Source organism: Bufo bufo, chromosome 1, assembly GCF_905171765.1.
Source record: "Bufo bufo chromosome 1, aBufBuf1.1, whole genome shotgun sequence".
NCBI classification, from domain to species: domain Eukaryota; kingdom Metazoa; phylum Chordata; class Amphibia; order Anura; family Bufonidae; genus Bufo; species Bufo bufo.
In genome coordinates, this window is record NC_053389.1 from 397,702,242 (window position 1) to 397,727,528 (window position 25,287).

Sequence of the window (25,287 nt, forward strand, 5' to 3'; positions counted from 1 at the left end):
GTCGCAGCTGTGACCTGACGCGCACAGCGTGAGGTCACAGAGCACCCTCACGCTGTGCGCAGCCTGCACAGCCACAGCCGAGGACCAGGAAGCGGTGAGTACTGAGCCTTCACCGCTTCCCTGTCCTCTGATACTAATGACCGCTTCCATAATGGAAGCGGCTCATTAGTATTCGCCCCATAAGGCGCAGGGGCATTTCCCCCCCACTTTTGGGGGGGGGAAATGCATCTTATGGGGCAAAAAATTGGGTGTGTCTTGCGCGAAGCCTACACTGCACAACACCAAAAGAACAACATATCCACAATGATGCATGGTGGAGGCAGCAAGGCAGCATTATACTTTGCGACTATTTTTCTGCAGCTGCAACTTGGACTTTAGTCATTTGGCACAAAACCTTTAGGCCTCTGCTAAAACGGTGAAGATGAAGAGGAATTTCACCTTTCAGCATGAAAAGGACCCAAAGCATACCTCCGCTTCAACAAAAGAATGGCTTTGCCAAAAAAAGATCAATGTATTGGAATGGCCAAGACAGAGTCCAGACCTGAATCCTACTGAATGTCTGTTAGTTGACCTGAAGAGGACTGTGGACAGGAGATTTAGAGTGCTTTTGCAAGGAATAGTGAGAAAAGATTGCCACTCTAGATATGCCATGTGGCTAGACTCCTGCTCAAAAGACGGAATGCTGTCATAAATTCAAAGGGTACTTCAACAAAGTATTAGTTTAAGGGTGTGCATATTTATGCAACCACCTTATTTTAGGTCTTTATTGTTATTTTTCATCCAAAAAGATTTGTTTGTTTTTCAGTTGCATTGTACATATTATAGGTGACAAAAGTGACAAAAACCTGGCATTTTAACTGGGGTGTGTAGACTCTTTATATCCAATGTATGTGAGGTACAGGGCTGGTTCTAGCTTTGTTAAAAAGAGCTTTTCATGTACTGTATGATTTGATTTTAAATTTTTTACAGTAATTGTAGGATAACCCCTTTAACTCTTTTACTAATGCTAAATTGTTCAATCTACATGAGCCCCTAGCCCTACTCATGTGGCTGCAGTTTGTTACAGTATATCCATTTACATGCTCATAATACATTTATTAGGGTTTTTTCACACTAGCGTTTTTGTTTTCCGGTATTGAGTTCAGTCACAGGGGCTCAATACCGGAAAAAACTGATCAGTTTTATCCTAATGCATTCTAAATGGAGAGCATTCCATTCAGGATGCATCAGTTCAGTCCCTGTTACGTTTTTTGGCCAGAGAAAATACCGCAGCATACTGCAGTTTTCTCTCAGGCCAAAAATCTTGAACACTTGCCGGAATGCCGGATCCAGCATTAATTTCCACGCAGACCTTTTGTTTTTAATTTGGTAATTCCTTGTTTTAATTTCCTTTTTTCATTTATGTATCTGAATTGCCTTATCACCTTTTTTCACTGATTGAGATAATTTCTCTTCTGCCTGTGCTTTAGAAGCTCTTATAACTTGTTTGCCCTCTCTCTGCCTAATCTTATAAATTTCCCTGTCTTCCTCGTTTTTTTTCTTTTTTTTTTTTTATAATTACTAAATGCTATCTTTTTGTTTTTAATGATTTTGGCCACTTCTGCTGAGTACCACAGTGGTCTCTTCCTTTTTTTGCTTTTACTGACAAGCCTAATGCAATTATCTGTTGCCTTCAATAGTGCCACTGTTAAGTAGTCCCATTTCTCCTGGACTCCATTGAAACTGTTACAGTCTGGTAGGGACTCGTATACCACTAATCTAATTTTAGAAAAGTCAGTTTTTCTAAAATCCTAAAACTTTTTTGTTTTTGTGTGGTGTGACTCAGTCACTGTACTTATAGTAAACCACACTGATCACTAGATCCAAAGATTTCCCCTACAGTAATATCAGATACCAAATTCCCATTTGTGAATACTAAATCTTAAATGGCCTCCTTCCGGGTTGGCTCCTCAACTACTTGCTGTAGAGATAATCACAGTAGGGAATTTAGAATATCTGTACTCCTGGCAGAACTAGCTATTTTGTTTTCCAGTTTACATCAGGAAGATTAAAGGGGTATTTTCATTTGATTAATCATACTTTATTTTATTAAATGTCCCCCAATAAACTTTTTACTAAATATATATATTTAAAAAAAAATATATACTATTCTTCTTATAATTCAAAAATCCAAATTTGTTGATCAGCGCTGCCCATGGATACGGCCACCGCTCGCCGGCCGCATCCATGGGCGGCGCTTGCGCACATTATTCCCTGGTGATCTAGTGCCGGCCTCCATTCTCCACGATATTGCGCACGTCGCCGGCCGGCCGCACATGCGCAGATCTATTTTCTTTTGAGCCGCGTTGAAAATAGAGCCGCGCATGCTCCAATGCAGCACAAAGGAATAGATCTGCGCATGCACGGCCGCCCGATCAGTTTGTGGAGGCACTTGGGGCAGATGGGGGCACTTGGGACAGATGGGGGCAGATGGAGGCACTTGGGACAGATGGGGGCAGATGGAGGCACTTGGGGCAGATGGAGGCACTTTGGGGGCTGATGGATGTAGCAGAGCTGAATATGCTGCTGTTCAGCCATAGTTCGAGTGGGGAAGGGAATAGACAGATGTCAATGCTGGTGAAAGAGAGAAACAGATGTAGCAGAGCTTAATATGCGGGTGTTCTGACACAGTGCTGGTTGAAGAGAAAAATAGATGTAGCAGAGCTGTATATGTGGCAGGTTAGCATCAATGCTGGTGGAAGAGAGAAACAGATGTAGCTGAGCTGTATATGCGGCTGTTCTGACACAGTGCTGGTTGAAGAGATAAACAGACAGATGTAGCAGAGCTGTATATGAAGCTTTTCAGCCAAAGTGATGTTAGGGGACTGGAGAAGACACATGTAGCTGAGCTGTATATGCATCTATAAAGATACATACTGTAAGGTTTATACACAACTGGAGTGCAGCTGTAATGGAAACAAATCTGCATCAGTGCTGGTGGGTGGGTGTTGGTCAAGCTTTTGAGCTAATGTATAATATGGAATTATAGTTTTTGATGCACAAAATGGGTTTGTAAAAGATCAGACTGAGATTTTGTGTGTAAAACTGCAGAACAGCCACATGTTACTGTACACTGAGCTCACTTCACATGGCTCTCTGATTCCCCAGCAGGGGGAGGGTCCCCACAGACACTGCAGGCTGCCAGACTGATGAGTCATACTTTTCACATGAACTAGCACGCAGGACTCAGCTCTCAGTGTGTTGTCATAAGGAGGTGTGGCCGGCCTTCACTCTAGCTGCCTAAGCCTGCCCAGCCTTAGCTGCAGAAAACCAGGAAGTGAACAGCTAGCTGGCAGCAATTGAAGATGAAGTAGCAAGATGAGAATACCCCTTTATAGTCTCCCATAATGATAACTTCCCCTTTCAATGTCATTTTAGCTATTTCCTCAACTAGTAGATCATCTAATTCTTTGGAAAATTGCCTTATGATATATCATGTAATAACTGTGAATTCCCCCAAAAAGCTGCATGACCTTACATTATACAGAATAAGATACAAATATCATAATAAAGACTAGTAAATGTAACATAGTAACATAGTACATAAGGCCGAAAAAAGACATTTGTCCATCCAGTTCGGCCTGTCATCCTGCAAGTTGATCCAGAGGAAGGCAAAAAAACAACCTGTGAGGTAGAAGGCAATTTTCCCCACTTTAGGGCTGTTTCACACGAGCGAGTCCATTTGCGGGAATCATGCTCCGTGTGTGAGTGTGATCTTCTGCTCTGGACTTGCAGGAGCGCACGGCATTATCATGATTTATAATGCTATGTGCCTCTGCTTGACCTTATTTCTACAAAATCATACTGACAGCTTTATGTCACTATAATTCTGTGGAAAAAAGGCCATGAAGAGACACATAGCATTATAAATCATGATAATGCCGTGCGCTCCTGCAAGTCCAGAGCGGAGGATCACACTCACACACGGAGCATGATTCCCGCAATGGACTCGCTCGTGTGAAACAGCCCTTAGGGGAATAAAAAATGTACCATTCACATGCATTGCAGACAGAATATCAGCAGAATCTGACGGCTTTTTTGGTCCTGAGATATAGAGAAGAACATTTGTATTAATTGAGCAAAAAAACATTTATGAGCAGGGATTTGTATGTGCAGTGTAAAAGATTGCTTGTGTTATGATACAAAGACAATTGGGATTTTTAATGGGTTTGTCTCACTTTAGCAAATGGCATTCATCATGTAGAGAAAGTTAATTCAAGGCCCTTTTTCCATCACATTATACACTACTCGTCTCCAGGGGTTACGTCCACTCTGCAATCCAGCAGCGGCTGCCATGCTTGCACACCATAGGAAAAAGTGCTGGCCTATGCGTATGCCTGCCTGTGATCTTGGCCACCAGAGAGGCAGCACCTTTTCCTATAGTGTGCAAGCACGACCACTGCTGCTGCATTGCAGGGTGGTCGTAATCCCTGGATATGAGTAGTGTATAATGTGATGGAAAAATGAATAAAGCCAGCATAGGAGGCCATTGCAATATATTAGTAAGTTGTATTAACTTTCTGTACATGATAAATGCCAATTGCAGAAGCGCTTTAAGAAAAGTAAATCTTGAATGAATTTACTGAACCAGAAGCAGTTTTCTTTGCAGCATTTTCACATATGTTTGGTTTGCTTTCAGAAGAGAAGAGGAACAGTGTAAATTCAAGTGCCGAGTCGGTCAGTTCATCTAATGCAAATAGCTCAGTGAGCTCCAGCTGTGTTCAACGCTCCAACATGAATAATTTCAACTCCAGTGATCCTGACCTGGAAGTAATTAAAGTGAGCCGGCCAAATTCCCTGTAAGTTCTATGGCATGTGCTAGGTTAATTAGTTTAGCAGTGGATTTCATGTTTAAATATTTACTATAGAACATATGTTTCATTTCAGAAGTCTTGAAAGCAATATATTGTTTTAGAAATGACAAATCTTTTTTTATGATTGTAGATTTATTTATTTATTTATTGTACGTGATTATGGGGGCAGCCATCTTGCATGAGCTGTTATTAGCATTTAAAGAGATGCTTTCCAGTAGCCACATGGGCCGTAGATACAATAGATTGGAGGGAGTCTGGACTTGTCTGGGAGTACTTTCTAGGCATGCTGTTTGACTTGTACGGAGGTATAGTACAGGGAGGGGGAGTAGATAAGTTATGAGCATAACCTATTTTAAGGTCACAAGTATTTGTGTTTTCAGTATTCTTTTTATTACATTCAAAAAAGTGGGAAGTACAAACTAAGTTGGTCTGTCATAGAGGTATCCATTTAATGCATGCTACATTCTTGTAACGACTGGTGTCAGATACAGAATTCACAGAGAAAAGACTGGTAACATCAAGATGGAAAATGAATTTATAACTTAGTCAGACACTGTATGTTGTGTGTTAAAGAAGTAGAGTGGGAAAGGGGGGACAAGAAAAGCGGGTTTGGCTGACATTAATATAATGTCTATTGTGGTCTTTAGTGACCAGTGCAAAAAAATGCATGATTATAGATGGTCATGGAAAATTAAATTTGTTTAACATGAAAACTTTATTTAATGTTTTAACAATAGATCATTTGATGATGACCTGTTCCCTTTAAGAGGAGTAACCCAGTCTCAGTATATATGAGAATAAAAAAAAGAAGAAACATAGGTGTGCACTCCTCCTTCTAGTACTGAATGTAGGACCACATATTTATTTAACACATATAATAAAATAAAAAAAATCATATATACACGTAAGAAGAAAAATAATGAATTCACGTGATTCATACTCATATTCATATTAGGTAGTTCATTATAGTATCTGGTATAAAAATGACGCAGGAAGATATTCTGTGCATACAATAGCAATATTGTCCCAATATACTTTGATGCAGTGGTGTCACATTCACAGACACCGTTGGTCTTTAATGTCTAATCTGAAAGTCCTTGTCCATCATATTGATATAATTAATATGGTAACTTGATCTTGTATGTATATTAGAGATTAGAACTATAATTGTAGGTGATCCATAATTTCATAAGTATGCTTGAGCACAAGAAAGTTCATTAATAATCCATGATTTCAATATACCAGAGCCCCGATCTCATACCATAAGTATGTTTAAGCACAAGGAAGTTCATTAGTGATCCATAATATTTATATATCAATGCCACAATCACTGCTCCGCCACAATCAGTGATAGGTTAGGGCTCTTTCACACTTGCGTTGTTCTGTTCCGGCATAGAGTTCCGTCGTCTGGGCTCTATGCCGGAAGAATCCTGATCAGGATTATCCCAATGCATTCTGAATGGAGAGAAATTCATTCAGGATGCATCAGGATGTCTTCAGTTCCGGAACGGAACGTTTTTTGGCTGGAGAAAATACTGCAGCATGCTGCGCTTTTTGCTCCGGTCAAAAATCCTGAACACTTGCCGCAAGGCCGGATCCATAATTAATGCCCATTGAAAGGCATTAATCCGGATCCGGCCTTAAGCTAAACGTCGTTTCGGCGCATTACCGGATCCGATGTTTAGCTTTTTCTGAATGGTTACCATGGCTGCCAGGACGCTAAAGTCCTATTTGCCATGGTAAAGTGTAGTGGGGAGCGGGGGAGCAGTATACTTACCGTCCGTGCGGCTCCCGGGGGCGCTTCAGAGTGACGTCAGGGCGCCCCATGCGCATGGATGACGTGATCCATGAGCTCTGACATCATTCTGGAGCGCCCCGGGAGCCACACGGACGGTAAGTATACTGCTCCCCCGCTCCCCACTACTACTATGGCAACCAGGACTTTAATAGCGTCCTGGCTGCCATAGTAACACTGAACGCATTTTGAAGACGGATCAGTCTTCAAATGCTTTCAGTTCACTTGCGGTGTTACGGATCCGGCGGGCACTTCTGGCAAATGGAGTACACGACGGATCCGGACAACGCAAGTGTGAAAGAGGCCTTAGATGTGTATATGTTTATCCCCAGCAGGCACTTACTACTTAAGATTTTGTTATTTTGTCATGGATTCAGAACGCAAAACAAAGTAACAAATACTGTTCACGTACTTTGAGAGATGCATGCTCCTGAGATGGGGTTGTGCACTTACCCACCCACCCTTCTGCCTCAGTGTTAGGGTCTATTCACACGTCCGTTTTTTCTTTCCTGATCTGTTCCGTTTTTTGCTGAACAGATCTGGACCAGATCTGGACCCATTCATTTTCAATGGGTCCTGGAAAAAAACGGACAGCTCAATGTCTGATTTTTTTCAGGACCCATTGAAAATGAATGGGTCCAGATCTGGTCCAGATCTGTTCAGCAAAAAACGGAACAGATCAGGAAAGAAAAAACGGACGTGTGAATAGACCCTTAGACAAGCTGATCCTTTCAAAGGCTTCTACCGCAGCCAGTTGGTATGTTGCAATTCTGCTGATGTTCTTCTCCAGATCGTGGATCTCCCTTTGATTACAGAACTTGTTTTTATTTTGTATCTTTTTATATGGTCCGGACCTAAAGAAAAAGTTTATGGAGACACCTATCCTGGAGACAACCCACTGCTGTTTGTTTAACTGAAGCGAAAGTAAAGACAAAGTGCTGTAATCAAAGGGATATCCACGATTTGGAGAGGAACAGCAGCGGAATCCCAACATACCAACCGACTGCGGTAGAAGCCTTTGTATGTTGGGATTCCGCTGCTGTTCCTCTCCAAATCGTGAATCTCCCTTTGATTACAGCACTTTGGGCCAGATTTATCATTAGCTCAGGTCCGAATAATTGAATGAAAAAGTCCCAAAAAAAGTCCCAAAGGCTAAAACTGTGCACAAATTTGTGACTTTTTTCTGCTCTGCACTATGCTCGCCAGTTTTCTGAAAGTGGGCGTGTTTTCTTATGTAAATGAATCTCTAGACAGATTTACTATTGGGACTATTTAAAAAAGTCGCAAAAAAGTCGCAATTTCACTCCAGTGAGGACCATGCTTATCTTATGAGACTTTTTAATAGAACATGCGACTTTTTCATAAAAACGTGCGACTTTTTCATAAAAACGTGCAACTTTTTCGTAAAGATGTGCAACTTTTGTAAAGCTGCTTCCTGACGGATAAACTGCTACCGTCAAATCACATTTATTACAGTCTTAAAGGGCCAATCATAAATCTGACTTGGCTAAAACTGACTTTAGCCATATGTTAAAGTGGAGTGAGCTGTCAGAGTAATGATAAATCTGGCCCATTGTCTTTACTTTCACTTCAGTTAATCAAACAGCAGTGGGTTGTCTCCAGGATAGGTGTCTCCATAAACCTTTTCTTTAGGTCCGGACCATATAAAAAGATACAAAATAAAAACAAGTTCTGTAATCAAAGGGAGATCCACGATCTGGAGAAGAACATCAGCAGAATCGCAACATACCAACCGGCTGCGTTAGAAGCCTTTGTAAGGATCAGCTTGTCTAACGCTGAGGCAGAAGGGGAGGGGTAAGTGCACAACCCCAATCAACATTCCCCATATGCCTACTTTATGTTGGCATCAACAAAATGTAATTATTATTTTTTTCATATTTTTTATGTTAATCAATTTTTTCTTGCACAGCAAGGGTTAACAGCATAATAAACCTCCATGTGCATTAGGGCTCATTCAGACGGCCGTATGCTATACGCAAAAATGCGGATCCGTTTTTTTGCAGGTTAGATGCTGACCCATTAACTTCTATGGGGCCCCTTTCTATTCCACGGTTCCGCAAAACAAATGAAACATGTACTATACTTGTCCATGAAAATCAGGACATGGCCCCATTAAAGTCTATGGGTCCGCAAAAAAACTGAATGCTATCCGTTTTTTTGCGGCGCCACCTTTCAACTATTTAAATTTTTTCCCACTTTGGGACTTCAACTTTTGGGGGTCTTATCCCTGCTACAATGCATTACAATACATGTGTTTTGTAATGTATTGATGGTCTGTACATTACTGCCGGGGGGCTGGGTCTCACAGGCTTCTTTAGAAGGCAGTCACAATGCCGATGGAAGGCATTGGGCTGCCTTCGCAGCCATCAGATCCCCGTCATCGCAGTGTGTGGACCCGATGGGGACTGGGTGGGAGCCCCCTCCCTCCACTAACCCTGTACATGCCGCGGTCAGTGCTGACCACGGAATGCAGAGTATTAAAGGGATTCTGTCACCAGTTTTCAACCCTGTCAGCTAAACATATGCTGATGTTCAGGGCCTCATCACGATTCCTAATGTGTGCTTATAAATGTGATCTGTGGGCTTATTTAGCTAAAAAACTGCTTTTACTAACCGGTCAGTCAATCAAGTAAGGTGCCCAAGGGGATGTGAAGCGATGCCAGGTGCCGGCCGCACCCGCCGCGGTTCGTGCCCAGCGCCGCCTTTCCGGACTTCTGCGCCGCCTCCTAATCCTTGTGCCGCCTCTCGCTCTCCCTCCCTCCCCCTCCTCCTGCTGAAAGATCTCGCGCATGCGCACAGGCCTCTGCCTGATGCGCTCGTGCGGACTTCTCCATTTGGCTTCTTCCAGCGAAGTGCGCATGCGCCGGCACTTCGCTCAACCAAGATCTTACAGCAGGAGGAGGGGGGAGGGAGGGAGAGCGAGAGGTGGCACAAGGATTAGGAGGCGGCGCAGAAGTCCGGAAAGGCGGCGCTGGGCACGAATGGCGGCGGGTGCGGCCAGCACCTGGCATCACTTCACATCCCCTTGGGCACCTTATTTGATTGACTGACAGGTTAGTAAAAGCAGTTTTTTAGCTAAATAAGCCCACAGATCACATTTATAAGCACACATTAGGAATCGTGATGAGGCTCTGAACATCAGCATATGTTTAGCTGACAGGGTTGAAAACTGGTGACAGAATCCCTTTAAAGCATATACAGCAGGGGTTCAGCTCTGAGTGACTGCCGGGCCCCTGCTACTGATCAGGCGGGCACAGCTCCTGCAGCGCTGTACAATGTTTTAGATGCCGGCCTTAATAATCCCTGTGCTGGTGGTCGATCCAACTAAGTTATGTAGAGTCCTGCACACAGTATACCAGAAAAATATCATGGATGAGCAGCTCCTCCTGGCACAGATTGAGGGCAGCATGGGACTTGCAGTGCCACTCTGTACTATAGTAGCTTCTGTAGGAACATTAAATAACCCAGGAAACTGGACTGTTAACATATGCATGATATACATGCTGCTGAAAACTGACCATTTCAGTATTCCTGACATGCTTTTGACAGCCATGTCCACCTTCATCTAACTTTGAAACAAAAAAAGGAATTACAAAATGTTTTAAAACTTAAATTTGCAACTATTTCTGGCACATCAGAGCCATTGTGTAAAAAATACATAAAAATTTCCAAAGTTTGTAGATGGATATATAGGTAGATATATAGTATACAATGTGAAGAGGGTGTTTCAGTTTCACTGGGTTATTTGGCATAAAAAGATTAGTTGAAGTTGAGAGTTTCACTTTAAGCTACTTTCACACCTGCGTTCGGTGCGCATCCGTCTGGTATCTGCACAGACTGATCCGCACCGATAATGCAAACGTTTGTATCCGTTCATAACGGATCCGTTTGTAGTATTCATTAAAAAAAAAGTCTAAGTCAAAACGGATCTGTCTTGACTTACATTGAAAGTCAATGGGGGACGGATCAGTTTTCAATTGCACCATATTGTGTCAGTGAAAACGGATCCGTCCCCATTGACGGATCCGTTTGCCTCTGCATCGTCAGGCGGACACCAAAACGCTGCAAGCTGCGTTTTAGTGTCTGCCTCAAAAGTGGAACGGAGACCAAATGCATCCAAATTTATGCATTCTGAACGGATCCTTATCCATTCAGAATGCATTGTGGCTGAACTGATCCATTTTGGGCCGCTTGTGAGAGCCTTGAAACGGATCTCACAAGCGGACCCAGAAACGCCAGTGTGAAAGTAGCCTTACTTGGACTCAAACTTTTTTCAGTGGCGCTAAAATGAAAAATAAATTCAGGCTTGTGTGTGATAGTTCATAAAGCAGTAAACCCCACACTAGGTAATGGTACAGGTGTGAACTCAGTAAAGCATTTGCCTTTCGGAGTTGTGCAGGTACAACATGTATAAGTAATGCAGTCAGCTGATGCTTCTATTTCCAGATGCTTTCAAGAAATATCCAGGTAACCAAGAGTGCAGTGAAGATGTTCTTTATTTGCAATAATTATTTATTAGCAATCTCTTTCCAATGCTAATGGTGTTGTATTTCACTGAGTGACTAAAGAGAAGAATGTATTTAGTTGAATCAAACAGACAATGGACCAGATTTATCATTAACTCAAGTCAGAATAATGGAGTGAAAAAGTCGCAAAACTGCGCAAAAATGTGCAACTTTTTTCTGCTCTGCACTATGCTCGCAAGTTTTCTGAAAGTGGGCGAGTTTTCTTATGTAAATGAATCTCTAGACAGATTTACTATTGCGATTATTTAACCCCTTCAAGACCAAGCTAGTTTTCACCATAAGGACCAAGTCAAATTTTGCAAATCTAACATGTTTCACTTTACATGTGGTAATAACTCTGGAACGCTTTTACTTATATAAGCGATTCTGAGATTGTTTTCTCGTGACATATTGTACTTCATGTTAGCGGTAAATTTGAGTCAATATGTTTCACCTCACAAATTTGGAAAAATTAGCAATTTTCTAAATTTGAATTTCTCTGGTTCTCTGACAGACAGTGGTAACTTACAAAATAGTTATTACCGTATTTTCCGCTTTATAAGACGCACCTAGATTTTTGAGGAGGAAAATAAGAAAAAAAAATTGAACCAAAAGGTGTGCTTTTGGAGGGGTTTTGAACTAATGGTGGTCTGTGGATGACGCACTGTTATGGGGGGACCTGTGGATGACGCACTGTTATGGGGGGACCTGTGGATGACGCACTGTTATGGGGGGACCTGTGGATGACGCACTGTTATGGGGGGACCTGTGGATGACGCACTGTTATGGGGGGACCTGTGGATGACGCACTGTTATGGGGGGACCTGTGGATGACGCACTGTTATGGGGGGACCTGTGGATGACGCACTGTTATGGGGGGACCTGTGGATGACGCACTGTTATGGGGGGACCTGTGGATGACGCACTGTTATGGGGGGACCTGTGGATGACGCACTGTTATGGGGGGACCTGTGGATGACGCACTGTTATGGGGGACCTGTGGATGACGCACTGTTATGGGGGATCTGTGGATGACGCACTGTTATGAGGGGGATGTAGCATCATATATAGCATCTTATGTAATGGGGGTCACTATTCACACAGGGACAATATACTGTGACACATATGATACTGTGACCAGCATAAGATCATCTTATGCTGGTCACAGTATCATATGTGTCACAGTATATTGTCCCTGTGCGAATAGTGATCCCCATTACACCACAGGGCACACAGTAGATTTTATATGTAAAATCTTTTAATGGCTCTGCTTTCTTCTATAACAGTACTCACTATAAAAGCAGCAGTCTGGCCAGCACGTGACGTCACTCACTCAGTCAGTCACGCTCCTGCCAGCTTCATTAATGAAGTGGGAGGAGCATGACCGAGTGAGTGACATCACGCGCCGGCTGGACCGCTGCTTTCATAGTGAGTACTGTTATGAAAACTGCTTCATTACACTCTGCTTTCTTCTATATGTAAAGTCTATAATCTTCAAGCAGTATCTTTGCTTTAAACTAGGGCAATCCTCTGTAGTAGTACAACTCACTATGAAAGCGGCAGGCAGGGCGGCAGCGTAACCTCGCGATTCTCCCTCATTCACGCTCCTCCCACTTCCTTCCCATGAATGAAGTGGGAGGAGCGTGAATGAGTGAGCATCGCGAGGTTACGCTGCCGCTCTGCCTGCCGCTTTCATAGTGAGTTGTACTATTACTACAGAGGATTACCCTAGTTTAAAGCAGAGATACTGCTTGAAGATTATAGACTTTACATGTGATAATTGCCGTGAGCGGGGCCCGATGTATTACAGTACAGTTACTGCACCGGGCCCCGCCGCGAGTGTTGCCAGCCTCCGTCCCCTCCTCCCACCCCTCTGATACATCGCGGCTTGCGATGTATCAGTGTGACCAAAGTAAACATGGCAGTGTTCGCTTTATAAGACGCACTGCCATTTTCCCCCCACTTTTGGGGGGGAAAAAGTGCGTCTTATAAAGCGAAAAATACGGTACTTTACATTTACCATATGTCTACTTCATGTTTGCATCATTTTGTAAATGTTATTTTATTTTTTTGGGATGTTGTGTCTTGATGGACGGAAAGGCTGGAGTGACAGGTGTCTTTATTGAACGGACAGACTGGACTGACAGGTGTCTTGATGGACGGACAGGCTGGAGTGACAGGTGTCTTTATTGAACGGACAAACTTTAGTGACAGGTGTCTTGATTGACGGACAAACTGGAGTGACAGGTGTCTTGATGGACGGATAAACTGGAGTGACAGGTGTCTTGACGGACGAACAGGCTGGAGTGACAGGTGTCTTGATGGATGGACAGGCTGGAGTGACAGGTGTCTTGACGGGCAGACAGTTTTCTTAATGGACGGACAGTAGTGGCAGGTGTCTGGATGAGGTGATGATGACAGGACTAATCTTACTGACTAGGGCAAATCAGGCACAGAAGTGTGGCAAATCGGTACTGAAGGGGTTAATTAGGGGTTAATTATGTACGAAGCAGGGGATGAGGCATAGAACTGACTACAGATGACAGGCGACAGGCTGTTGATGAGGCACAGAACTGATCTGTGTCTCTGACTGGGGCACAAAAGGGGTTAATTCGATCTGGTAGGTATTAATGTACAGCAGCTTTTCACACTCTCTCCTTCTCTGAATCGCTTCCCTGACAGGAATTGGGACGATCAGAGAAGGAGAAGCACATAGTCCCTCCCTAACCCCCCCTTACCTGCCCCGATGCGCTGCGATTGGTCCCTCTGCAGTATTGGACCAATCACAGCGATCGCGGGCGGGTCAGAGCTGCCTAGCAACCCCAGCACGCCGGCTTCACTGAACCTTCAGCGCTTGGCTCCCTGCGCTGACAAAGCCGATCACGTACATGCACGTGAGGATGCGGTGAGGCACCACATTCCCCCACGTACATGTACGTGATGTTGCGTGAAGGGGTAAAAAAGTTGCAAAAAATGCGCAATTTCACTCCAGTGAGGACCATGCTTATCTTATAAAACTTTTCAATAGAACATGCGACTTTTTCGTAAAGACGTGCGACTTTTGTAAAGCTGCTTACTGACGGATAAACTGCTACCATCAAACCACATTTATTACAGTCTTAAAGGGCCAATCATAAATCTGACTTGGCTAAAACTGACTTTAGCCATATGTGAAAGTGGAGTGAGCTGTCAGAGTAATGATAAATCTGGCCCAATGAGTTCACCACAGGTCCTCAGCTGTATAGCAGTGGTGTGGTAGTGACGAAAGTTGCATTGGTTACTTGTTATTGCAGGCTCACAGGTTCTATATGCGTTTTCAGCCATAGCCACGTGCACCTATGTATTGGGATGTGCTGACTAACCCCCTTTTCCTTTGTAGTTTATATGGGAGACGTGGCTGACTCCTATTTGGTCGTGCACTCCTGGAGCCTGTTTTGCCTCACAGGCTGATTTTTAATTAGTATGAGTATATACACTGCTCAAAAAAATAAAGGGAACACAAAAATAACACATCCTAGATCTGAATTAATTAAATATTCTTCTGAAATACTTTGTTCTTTACATAGTTGAATGTGCTGACAACAAAATCACACAAAAATAAAAAATCAAATTTTTCAACCCATGGAGGTCTGGATTTGGAGTCACACTCAAAATTAAAGTGGAAAAACACACTACAGGCTGATCCAACTTTGATGTAATGTCCTTAAAACAAGTCAAAATGAGGCTCAGTAGTGTGTGTGGCCTCCACGTGCCTGTATGACCTCCCTACAACGCCTGTGCATGCTCCTGATGAGGTGATGGACGGTCTCCTGAGGGATCTCCTCCCAGACCTGGACTTAAGCATCTGCCAACTCCTGGACAGTCTGTGGTGCAATGTGACGTTGGTGGATAGAGCGAGACATGATGTCCCAGATGTGCTCAATTGGATTCAGGTCTGGGGAACGGGCGGGCCAGTCCATAGCATCAATGCCTTTGTCTTGCATGAACTGCTGACACACTCCAGCCACATGAGGTCTAGCATTGTCTTGCATTAGGAGGAACCCAGGGCCAACCGCACCAGCATATGGTCTCACAAGGGGTCTGAGGATCTCATCTCGGTACCTAATGGCAGTCAGGCTACCTCTGGCGAGCACATGGAGGGCTATGCGGCCCTCCAAAGAAATGCCACCCCACACCATTACTGACCCAATGCCAAACCGGTCATGCTGGAGGATGTTGCAGGCAGCAGAACGTTCTCCACGGCATCTCCAGACTCTGTCACGTCTGTCACATGTGCTCAGTGTGAACCTGCTTTTATCTGTGAAGAGCACAGGGCGCCAGTGGCAAATTTGCCAATCTTGGTGTTCTCTGGCAAATGCCAAACGTCCTGCACGGTGTTGGGCTGTAAGCACAACCCCCACCTGTGGACGTCGGGCCCTCATATTACCCTCATGGAGTCTGTTTCTGACCGTTTGAGCAGACACATGCACATTTGTGGCCTGTTGGAGGTCATTTTGCAGGGCTCTGGCAGTGCTCCTCCTGTTCCTCCTTGCACAAAGGCGGAGGTAGCGGTCCTGCTGCTGGGTTGCTGCCCTCCTACGGCCTCCTCCACGTCTCCTGATGTACTGGCCTGTCTCCTGGTAGCGCCTCCATGCTCTGGACTACGCTGACAGACACAGCAAACCTTCTTGCCACAGCTCGCATTGATGTGCCATCCTGGATAAGCTGCACTACCTGAAGCCACTTGTGTGGGTTGTAGACTCCGTCTACTAGAGTGAAAGCACCACCAGCATTCAAAAGTGACCAAAACATCAGCCAGGAAGCATAGGAATTGAGAAGCGGTCTGTGGTCACCACCTGCAGAACCACTCCTTTATTGGGGGTGTCTTGCTAATTGCCTATAATTTCCACCTGTTGTATATCCCATTTGCACAACAGCATGTGAAATTGATTGTCACTCGGTGTTGCTTCATAAGTGGACAGTTTGATTTCACAGAAGTGTGATTGACTCGGAGTTACATTGTGTTGTTTAAGTGTTCCCTTTAGTTTTTTGAGCAGTGTAGTTTGCTCTGCATGCATGTGGAACCTACACCTCCTGAACTTCATGGTCGCTGTCATGGCACATAACAGGTGAATTTAGTGTTAGGTTCCCTTCTTATAGAGATCGCCTTGATGTGCGGCAGACGGGCTCAAATATTTTTGTACAAAATATATTTGCCAAGCATCTCTAATTTATTAGCATTTGCAATGTAATATGTCTTTGTACTTTATTTGGTTTGTAGAGTGCTGTTGCACTATGTGTTGTTCTATAGTGCTCACACTACGTCCTGACGCTGTACGCGGTCAGGACAGTGAAGCGCCGGCCCCAGGAAGGAAGACCGGAGAGGGTGAGTACCACAAGCGCTTGCGGTGCTTCAATCCCTGCTCCCGGCACCTAATTCATACTAGCTCACTAGTATTTGCTTTATAAGATGCAGGGCCATTTCCCCCCCACTTTTGGGAGGAAAAAGTGTGTCTTATAAAGCGAAAAATACGGTAACTAGCTGTCATCTATGCAGTCCAGTTTATGGCAGAAAATAAACCTGTCACGAGTGCACAGAAAAACTAGTGGTGTCTATAGTAACGGTTTATTATGATTTATTGTAATGGTTTTTAAAGTAAGAAGTATGGTTATTGTCTAGTTTTACAATATTTTGAGTTTACAGTGGCAGTTGTGGAACATGGAGTGCTAATTTGGCTGTATAATGCTGAAAAATGTGCAATTGTGATACTTCTGTTTTAATACCATTATTTTCATTTCAGTATTGCACCATATTTGTCACTGTGGATGGCAAAAGTGGCTTAGACATTCAGACATTTTTTTTTTTTTTACTTCTTAGCGACCAATGAACGTACATGTACCTGCTGAGCCTGCTCTATACATGTCTGATGCCGGCTGTATTATACAGCTTACACCCATCTTCTTTGCCTGGGATCAGAGATAACTTTGGTCCTGGCCATTTAACCCCTCAGATTCCACAGTCATTAGAGACTGCAACATCTGAACCAATAGCAGGAGCTTACTGTTTCTGTCCCAGAATTGGCAGCCCCACAATGTAATTGTGGGCTGCTGACGAATTGCTATGGTAGCTGGGGCAGGGCGTGATAAATTGCCAGTAAAATTGCTATTCCTAGCAATACAGAAATATCAGTGATGATAGAGCGAAAATTGATATCACTACATCCAAATCTGTCTGAAAATTTTTAATGTCATGTTATTTATTATGCATAGTGAATGATGAAGAATTGTTGTTTAAGTCACCTTGCCTCCCCAAAAAAGGGAATAAATATATACATAAATACACTGAACCACAGAACAAAGTTAGGCTACTATCACATTAGCGTTTTTTCGGATCCGTCATGGATCTGCAAAAACGCTTCAGTTTCAATAATACAACCGCATGCATCCGTCATGAACGGATCCGGTTGTATTATGTCTTCTATAGCCATGACGGATCCGTCTTGAACTCCATTGAACGTCAGACTATTGTGTCAGAGAAAACGGATCCATCTTAATCCACACCACATCACGGACAGAAGGGACGCAACCAAACGGAACGGTTTTGTTCAGTTTTGTCGCCATTGACAATGATTGGGGACAAAACTGAAGCATTTCCATCCGGTATTGAGATCCTATGACTGATCTGAATAGCGGAATTGAAAACGCAGATGTGAAGTAGCCTTAGCATGTCATTTGTTTCACACTGTGAATGTTGTAAAAACAAAAACAAATAAACAAGACAAAATTGCATTCAATTTTTAATATTTTTTCATTTTTGGGACCCACAAGTAGTTTTCTGTTTCTTAGAGGAGTTTGTCTACACGATAAATGGCATTTGCTGAAGTGAGACAAAGTTAATTCAAGGCACTTGCTAATGTATTGTGATTGTCCATATTGGCTGGTTTGATTAATTTTTCCATCACATTATATGCAGCTCGTACCTGTACGTCCTGTGTGTTTCCGATCAACGCGGCGGGGGGGGGGGTCCCGTGACCCCCCTTTGTCCCGTGACCCTCCCCGCCGCGTTATTCGGAAACACACAGGACGTACAGGTACGAGCTGCATATAATGTGATGGATAAATTAATACAGAAGTATTGGAATGCATTGTAAAGGAGATTAGACCCCCAAAAGTTGAAGTCCCAAAGTGGGACAAAAAAAATTAAGTGAAAAAGAAAGTTGAAAAAAGAAAGTTTTCCCCCCAAAAAATCTAAAGTTTAAAGTAAAAAAAAAATACAACGTCATTTCCCCCAAATAAAGTAAAAAAAGATTGGTAAAAAATAGGGGGGGGGGAAAGTAAACCTATTAGGTATCGCCGTGTCCGTATTGACCGGCTCTATAAACATATCACATGACCTAACCCCTCAGATGAAGACCGTTAAAAATAAAAACTGTGCTAAATAAACCATTTTTTTTGTCACCTTACATCACAAAACAGTAAGCGATCAAAAAGGCGTATGCCCACCAAAATAGTACCAATCTAACCGTCACCTCATCCCGCAAAAAATGAGCCCCCTACCTAAGAAAATTGCCCAAAAAAATAAAAAAAATCTATGGCTCAGAATATGGAGACACTAAAACATCATTTTTTTTGTTTTAAAGAAGCTGCTATTGTGTAAAACTTAAGTAAATAAAAAAAAGTATACATATTCGGTATCGCCGTGTCCATAATAACCTGCTCTATAAAAATATCACATGACCTAACCCCTCAGGTGAACACCGTATAAAATTTAAAATAAAAACGGTGTAAAAAAAGCTATTTTTTGTCACCTTACATCACAAAAAGTGTAATAGCAAGTGTTCAAAAAGTCATACGCACCCCAAAATAGTGCCAATCAAACCATCATCTCATCCCGCAGAAATCATACCATACCCAAGATAATTGCCCAAAATTTTTTTCAATTATGGCTCTCAGACTATGGAAACACTAAAACATGATTTTTTTTGTTTCAAAAATGAAATCATTGTGTAAAACTTACATAAATAAAAAAAAATAGTATACATTTTAGGTATCGCCGCGTCCGTGACAACCTGCTCTATAAAAACACCATATGATCTAACCTGTCAGATGAATGTTGTAAATAACAAAAAAAAAACAACGGTGCCAAAACAGCTATTTCTTGTTACCTTGCCTCACAAAAAGTGTAATATAGAGCAGCCAAAAATCATATGTATTATATCACTGTCGTTTGGAACGCTATATTACTGTTAAAACTAATATTTTATTGATTCAACACAAGAAAAGGGAAAGGGAACTACCTATATTAAAATACTAGAGCACCATCTAACCAGTGTACGGTCGATGATATGGACCTATGGAGCCGCAGATTGCGGTACATGCGGCTATAGATGGGGTCACTAGAAATGCCGCAACTAGTGCTATACTACAAGCTGGATCATAAGGCCATGGGGCCGTGCTAGATCCAATCCACCAGAAGTAGGCACTGTGGCGCGGTCAAAAGTGCTCTGAACCAATCCCAGCTAATAGTGCCCTAAACTAAATTTAAGATGGACTAATCCATTGATAAACATCTGCCTGCAGAAGCCGACCTCACTGGAAACCATCCGTTCAAGGTGAATCAGATGTCTGAGTGTCGGCTCTGCAGGCACGAATCAAGGGACACTAGGCTAAGCTGGGTGGAACAGAAAGCTTGATTGCATTTGCTCATCAGCTGCAGAGGGCTGAGAACCGCAGACCTCAACTGCAGTGTGAGCACAAGCAAGCAGTGTGATCATTAATTTATCCCCACACCACGCTCGACGCGTTTCACCATATTTGGCTCGTCAGGAGCATAATTCTGTGGTTATATGGACAAATGGTCAAAGCTGCTAAGCCTCCGTGACAGAGGCTGCAGCTGTCAGTACGAGGTGGCCGAACGCGGCCGCTCAAGTGCACGGAATATAAGGAGAGTCCTCCTCCCCTCTACTGAGTCACGCCTTCAGGGCGGCCAATGAAATTGCAGGAGGCGCGGCACCGCCGCATCATCCGTCCCGCCCCCATTGTACCGCCCCCTCTATGAGGCGGGCCCAGATGAATGTCACAACATTCATACATTAAAGATAGAGCTGATGCATACGGCGGCTCACTGATCCAGCGGCACAGTACAGCAGCGATCGGGATGAGGGCTGCTGAGTGGTCATTAGTTCCTCCTGTTGAGGACATCAATCGGTAACGGACAACACAACACCACAGGGTCACCTCTTAAAGGGACCATGCAGTCTTATTAATCTCAGGTGGTGACACAAAAATGAGTCAATTATTAACTTTATTAATGATAAGCTGTCTAATGCATAATACTCCTGAGACACAGGGATCTACTTATATTAGTACCCCTGCTGCACTGTCATGGAGATTAAAGAAAACACGCAAAGGAGTTATATTCATTCAATCCATGAGGTTGAAGCGCATACAGGCGGTAGATCCACTGTGTCTCTTTTTGCAACAGACGCCTATCAAAGTCGCCTCCTCTTGGCGATCTTCTAACCACCTCCACAGCCTGAAATTTAATGGCATCCGCATCACTGTTGTGTGCAGTTGACATATGTCTGGCGATAGGGGTATCAGCCCCATTGCGGATGTCATTTAGGTGTTCTGCTACTCTTCTGCGGAATTCCCTTGTGGTTTTACCCACATATTGTTTTCCGCACACACAGGTGGCCAAGTATACCAGGCCTCTCGTCTTACAATTTACAAAAGATCTAATAGTAAATCTCCGTTCAGTGACGCTGCAAATAAATGTCGCGCCAGTCCGAATTGCAGGGCAAGCCAAGCCGATGGTTTATGTTACCGTGTGCTGGAAATGAATCCAATTGAGACTTTCAGGAGGCTACTGAAGGATCTCTTGGATACAGCACACGAGCATGACCTTATTAGTAGGTCTGAATTTGATTTTTTGTTCCCCAAACATCCCCAGATCCCTTGCTTCTATGGGTTACCCAAGGTGCACAAGGGACTTTCCCCATTAAAGGGACGTCCCATTGTTTCAGGGACTGGGAGCTTGACGCATCCAATCAGTACATACGTGGACAGGATTTTACGACCCTTTGCGGTGTCCCTGTCCTCGTATGTACGTGATTCGATGGATGTGATCAAAAAACTGGAGGGAATTCATCTTGGTGAGAACGTTATGCTGGCCAGCTTGGATGTTGAGGCCCTTTACAGCTCCATACCCCATGATAGGGGGTGTGGAGTTGTGGCCTCATTTCTTAGTCAACGTGGCACCCACTGCTGGCAGCATAACGAATTTGTTCTTGAGCTAATGAAGTTTATCCTCGAGCACAACTGTTTCATTTTTGACCATCGCATGTACCACCAGCTCAGGGGAGTGGCGATGGGGAGCCCTTGTGCACCGACCTTCGCCAATCTCTACCTGGGCTGGTGGGAACGGGAGGTTGTGTTCGCGGATAATCAGAGATGGGCTGACCACATTAATTTGTGGTTACGCTTCTTAGATGATGTGCTGATTTTATGGTCGGGGACTGTGGAGGACTTCAATCGGTTCGTCTCAGACCTGAATGTAAATTCTATGGGACTATTCTTCACATCAGAAATCCAGGAATCGCAAATCAATTTTTTGGATTTGACCGTCTTCAGGGACAGGATGGGCAACATTGGCACACGATTGTTCCGCAAAGAGACTGCGACCAACAGCCTCCTTAGATGGGACAGTAGCCACCCCCTGCCCCTGAGGAGGGGAATTCCAAAAGGGCAATACCTTCGGGTAGGGCGCAACTGCTCTAGTATGTCGGATTTCAGAACGGCATCTAGTGAGTTACAAACTAGGTTTAGGAGTAGGGGGTACCCGCAACATGTATTAGCCAAGGCGTACCATCACTCGCTGGCCCAAAATCGGGATGCCCTCCTTACCCCTAAGCCAGGATCATTGGGAACAGAGCAGTTGCGCATCATAGCCACATATGATGAAGCACATAACACAGTGAGAGAGCTGTTGAAGACCTATTGGGGTATTTTAAAATCAGACCCAGATATTGGAGATATGATAGGCGACGCGCCATTGATTACATACAGGCGTGGACGCAGTTTGAGAGATCGCCTGGTCCACAGCTTCTTTCAGGGTCCTATTACATCTACTTGGCTGAGTACCAGCCTCAAAGGGACCTTCCGTTGTGGCGGGTGCGTGGCTTGCCCTGCAATTCGGACTGGCGCGACATTTATTTGCAGCGTCACTGAACGGAGATTTACTATTAGATCTTTTGTAAATTGTAAGACGAGAGGCCTGGTATACTTGGCCACCTGTGTGTGCGGAAAACAATATGTGGGTAAAACCACAAGGGAATTCCGCAGAAGAGTAGCAGAACACCTAAATGACATCCGCAATGGGGCTGATACCCCTATCGCCAGACATATGTCAACTGCACACAACAGTGATGCGGATGCCATTAAATTTCAGGCTGTGGAGGTGGTTAGAAGATCGCCAAGAGGAGGCGACTTTGATAGGCGTCTGTTGCAAAAAGAGACACAGTGGATCTACCGCCTGTATGCGCTTCAACCTCATGGATTGAATGAATATAACTCCTTTGCGTGTTTTCTTTAATCTCCATGACAGTGCAGCAGGGGTACTAATATAAGTAGATCCCTGTGTCTCAGGAGTATTATGCATTAGACAGCTTATCATTAATAAAGTTAATAATTGACTCATTTTTGTGTCACCACCTGAGATTAATAAGACTGCATGGTCCCTTTAAGAGGTGACCCTGTGGTGTTGTGTTGTCCGTTACCGATTGATGTACTCAACAGGAGGAACTAATGACCACTCAGCAGCCCTCATCCCGATCGCTGCTGTACTGTGCCGCTGGATCAGTGAGCCGCCGTATGCATCAGCTCTATCTTTAATGTATGAATGTTGTGACATTCATCTGGGCCCGCCTCATAGAGGGGGCGGTACAATGGGGGCGGGACGGATGATGCGGCGGTGCCGCGCCTCCTGCAATCTCATTGGCCGCCCTGAAGGCGTGACTCAGTAGAGGGGAGGAGGACTCTCCTTATATTCCGTGCACTTGAGCGGCCGCGTTCGGCCACCTCGTACTGACAGCTACAGCCTCTGTCACGGAGGCTTAGCAGCTTTGACCATTTGTCCATATAACCACAGAATTATGCTCCTGACGAGCCAAATATGGTGAAACGCGTCGAGCGTGGTGTGGGGATAAATTAATGATCACACTGCTTGCTTGTGCTCACACTGCAGTTGAGGTCTGCGGTTCTCAGCCCTCTGCAGCTGATGAGCAAATGCAATCAAGCTTTCTGTTCCACCCAGCTTAGCCTAGTGTCCCTTGATTCGTGCCTGCAGAGCCGACACTCAGACATCTGATTCACCTTGAACGGATGGTTTCCAGTGAGGTCGGCTTCTGCAGGCAGATGTTTATCAATGGATTAGTCCATCTTAAATTTAGTTTAGGGCACTATTAGCTGGGATTGGTTCAGAGCACTTTTGACCGCGCCACAGTGCCTACTTCTGGTGGATTGGATCTAGCACGGCCCCATGGCCTTATGATCCAGCTTGTAGTATAGCACTAGTTGCGGCATTTCTAGTGACCCCATCTATAGCCGCATGTACCGCAATCTGCGGCTCCATAGGTCCATATCATCGACCGTACACTGGTTAGATGGTGCTCTAGTATTTTAATATAGGTAGTTCCCTTTCCCTTTTCTTGTGTTGAATCAATAAAATATTAGTTTTAACAGTAATATAGCGTTCCAAACGACAGTGATATAAGTTTGATAGGTGGAACGTATACCTCATACCAGTTGTATCAGAAAAATCATATGTACCCTAAACTAGTACCAACAAAACTGCCACCCTATCCCGTATTTTCTAAAATGGGGTCACTTTTTAGGAGTTTCTACTCTAGGGGTGCATCAGGGGGGCTTCAAATGGGACATGGTGTCAAAAAAAAACAGCCCAGCAAAATCTGCCTTCCAAAAACCATATGGCATTTTTGCCCACACCACGCCCCCTCTTCTCGACGCTTTGGAAAAGTGGTGTGAGCGGGGAACAATTGCAGATTTTGCCGCACAAGGGTGTGCGATAAAATCTGCAATTTGAATTCGCCTCTGTTGTTGCGTATATACATTAATAAATGTCCTCCTTAATTTATAATGTCTGAGTTATGTCAGGACTCTAATGACTAACGGGACAAACTTGCCGATGCTAAATTTAAAAACCTATACAGTAGGTTAATGTTTTGCAACCTGATTATAGCTGAAGATTACCAGCATATCTTGATAGTGGCAGACTGTAATTCACAGGGCACAACAGTCGGATAGCAACAGGATGCAGACCACTGTTCTAACGTGAGCATAGTCTTTGGTTTGTAGATTAGGTGAAAGGAGTTGTATGGGATTAGAAAGCATGTCAACTTTCTTCCCACATTTTCACTGGCTTTGGTAATGCTGCTCAACAACATAGTAGGTATTGGGGCTAAGCTGCAGTACCAGATACAGCCTGTTTTATACCCAGTGTTTGTGTTAATCTGGTATTTCTAATTAAATGTTACATGCCGTATTTTATAGAATGTAGAGCTGGTGAGATGTATGTAGAAATTGTCCTCTAACATTTGAACTACTGGTGGTCAGTATCACTGACCTTTAAAATGGACTACGTCTGTCTCATTGAAATTGTGGGCCAATACCATGTAATTGAACAATTTGCTTTCTTTCATGCGGAAAGGTTTCAGAAAACAGTTTCTTTTAAATTGTCTGTGTTATGTCGCTTACATACTTTCATATTTAAATACGGTTGGGTGGAACTTCCCTTTATTTCCTCTTAACTGCTTTCTCATTAACCAAAGGGCACCAAGTCTATCACAAATGTATCTTCCTGTACTCTGCATCTTTTTTTTTTTTTGCTCTTCTAGATAACATGCTTATTAGCCTCAAAACATTGGCAGATTTCTGGTTCTGATGCTGTGGATGACAAATATCTTGCTTGTGGATTTTATGATTGTTTTTGGTTTACCGGATGATCAAGCATTCTCTTTCTCTACGTGTTATTTTTGGTGTGGAGTCTAAATGAAGTAATTGAATAAAGTGCTGTGATGCAGGAGAATATCCACAAGTCAATAAGAATATGTCTGAC

The 25,287-nt window shown here is 43.7% G+C and overlaps 1 protein-coding gene across 2 annotated transcripts in view; it reads left to right on the forward strand.

Annotated features, from left to right (window-relative positions):
• ARHGAP26 (Rho GTPase activating protein 26) overlaps positions 1-25,287 on the forward strand; it is a 608,947-nt gene that overhangs the window by 422,494 nt on the left and 161,166 nt on the right. For both annotated transcript variants that reach the window (XM_040406016.1, XM_040406026.1), the window contains exon 20: positions 4,679-4,838. In XM_040406016.1, the coding sequence (XP_040261950.1) occupies positions 4,679-4,838 (160 nt within the window). The remainder of the gene's footprint in view (positions 1-4,678; positions 4,839-25,287) is intronic.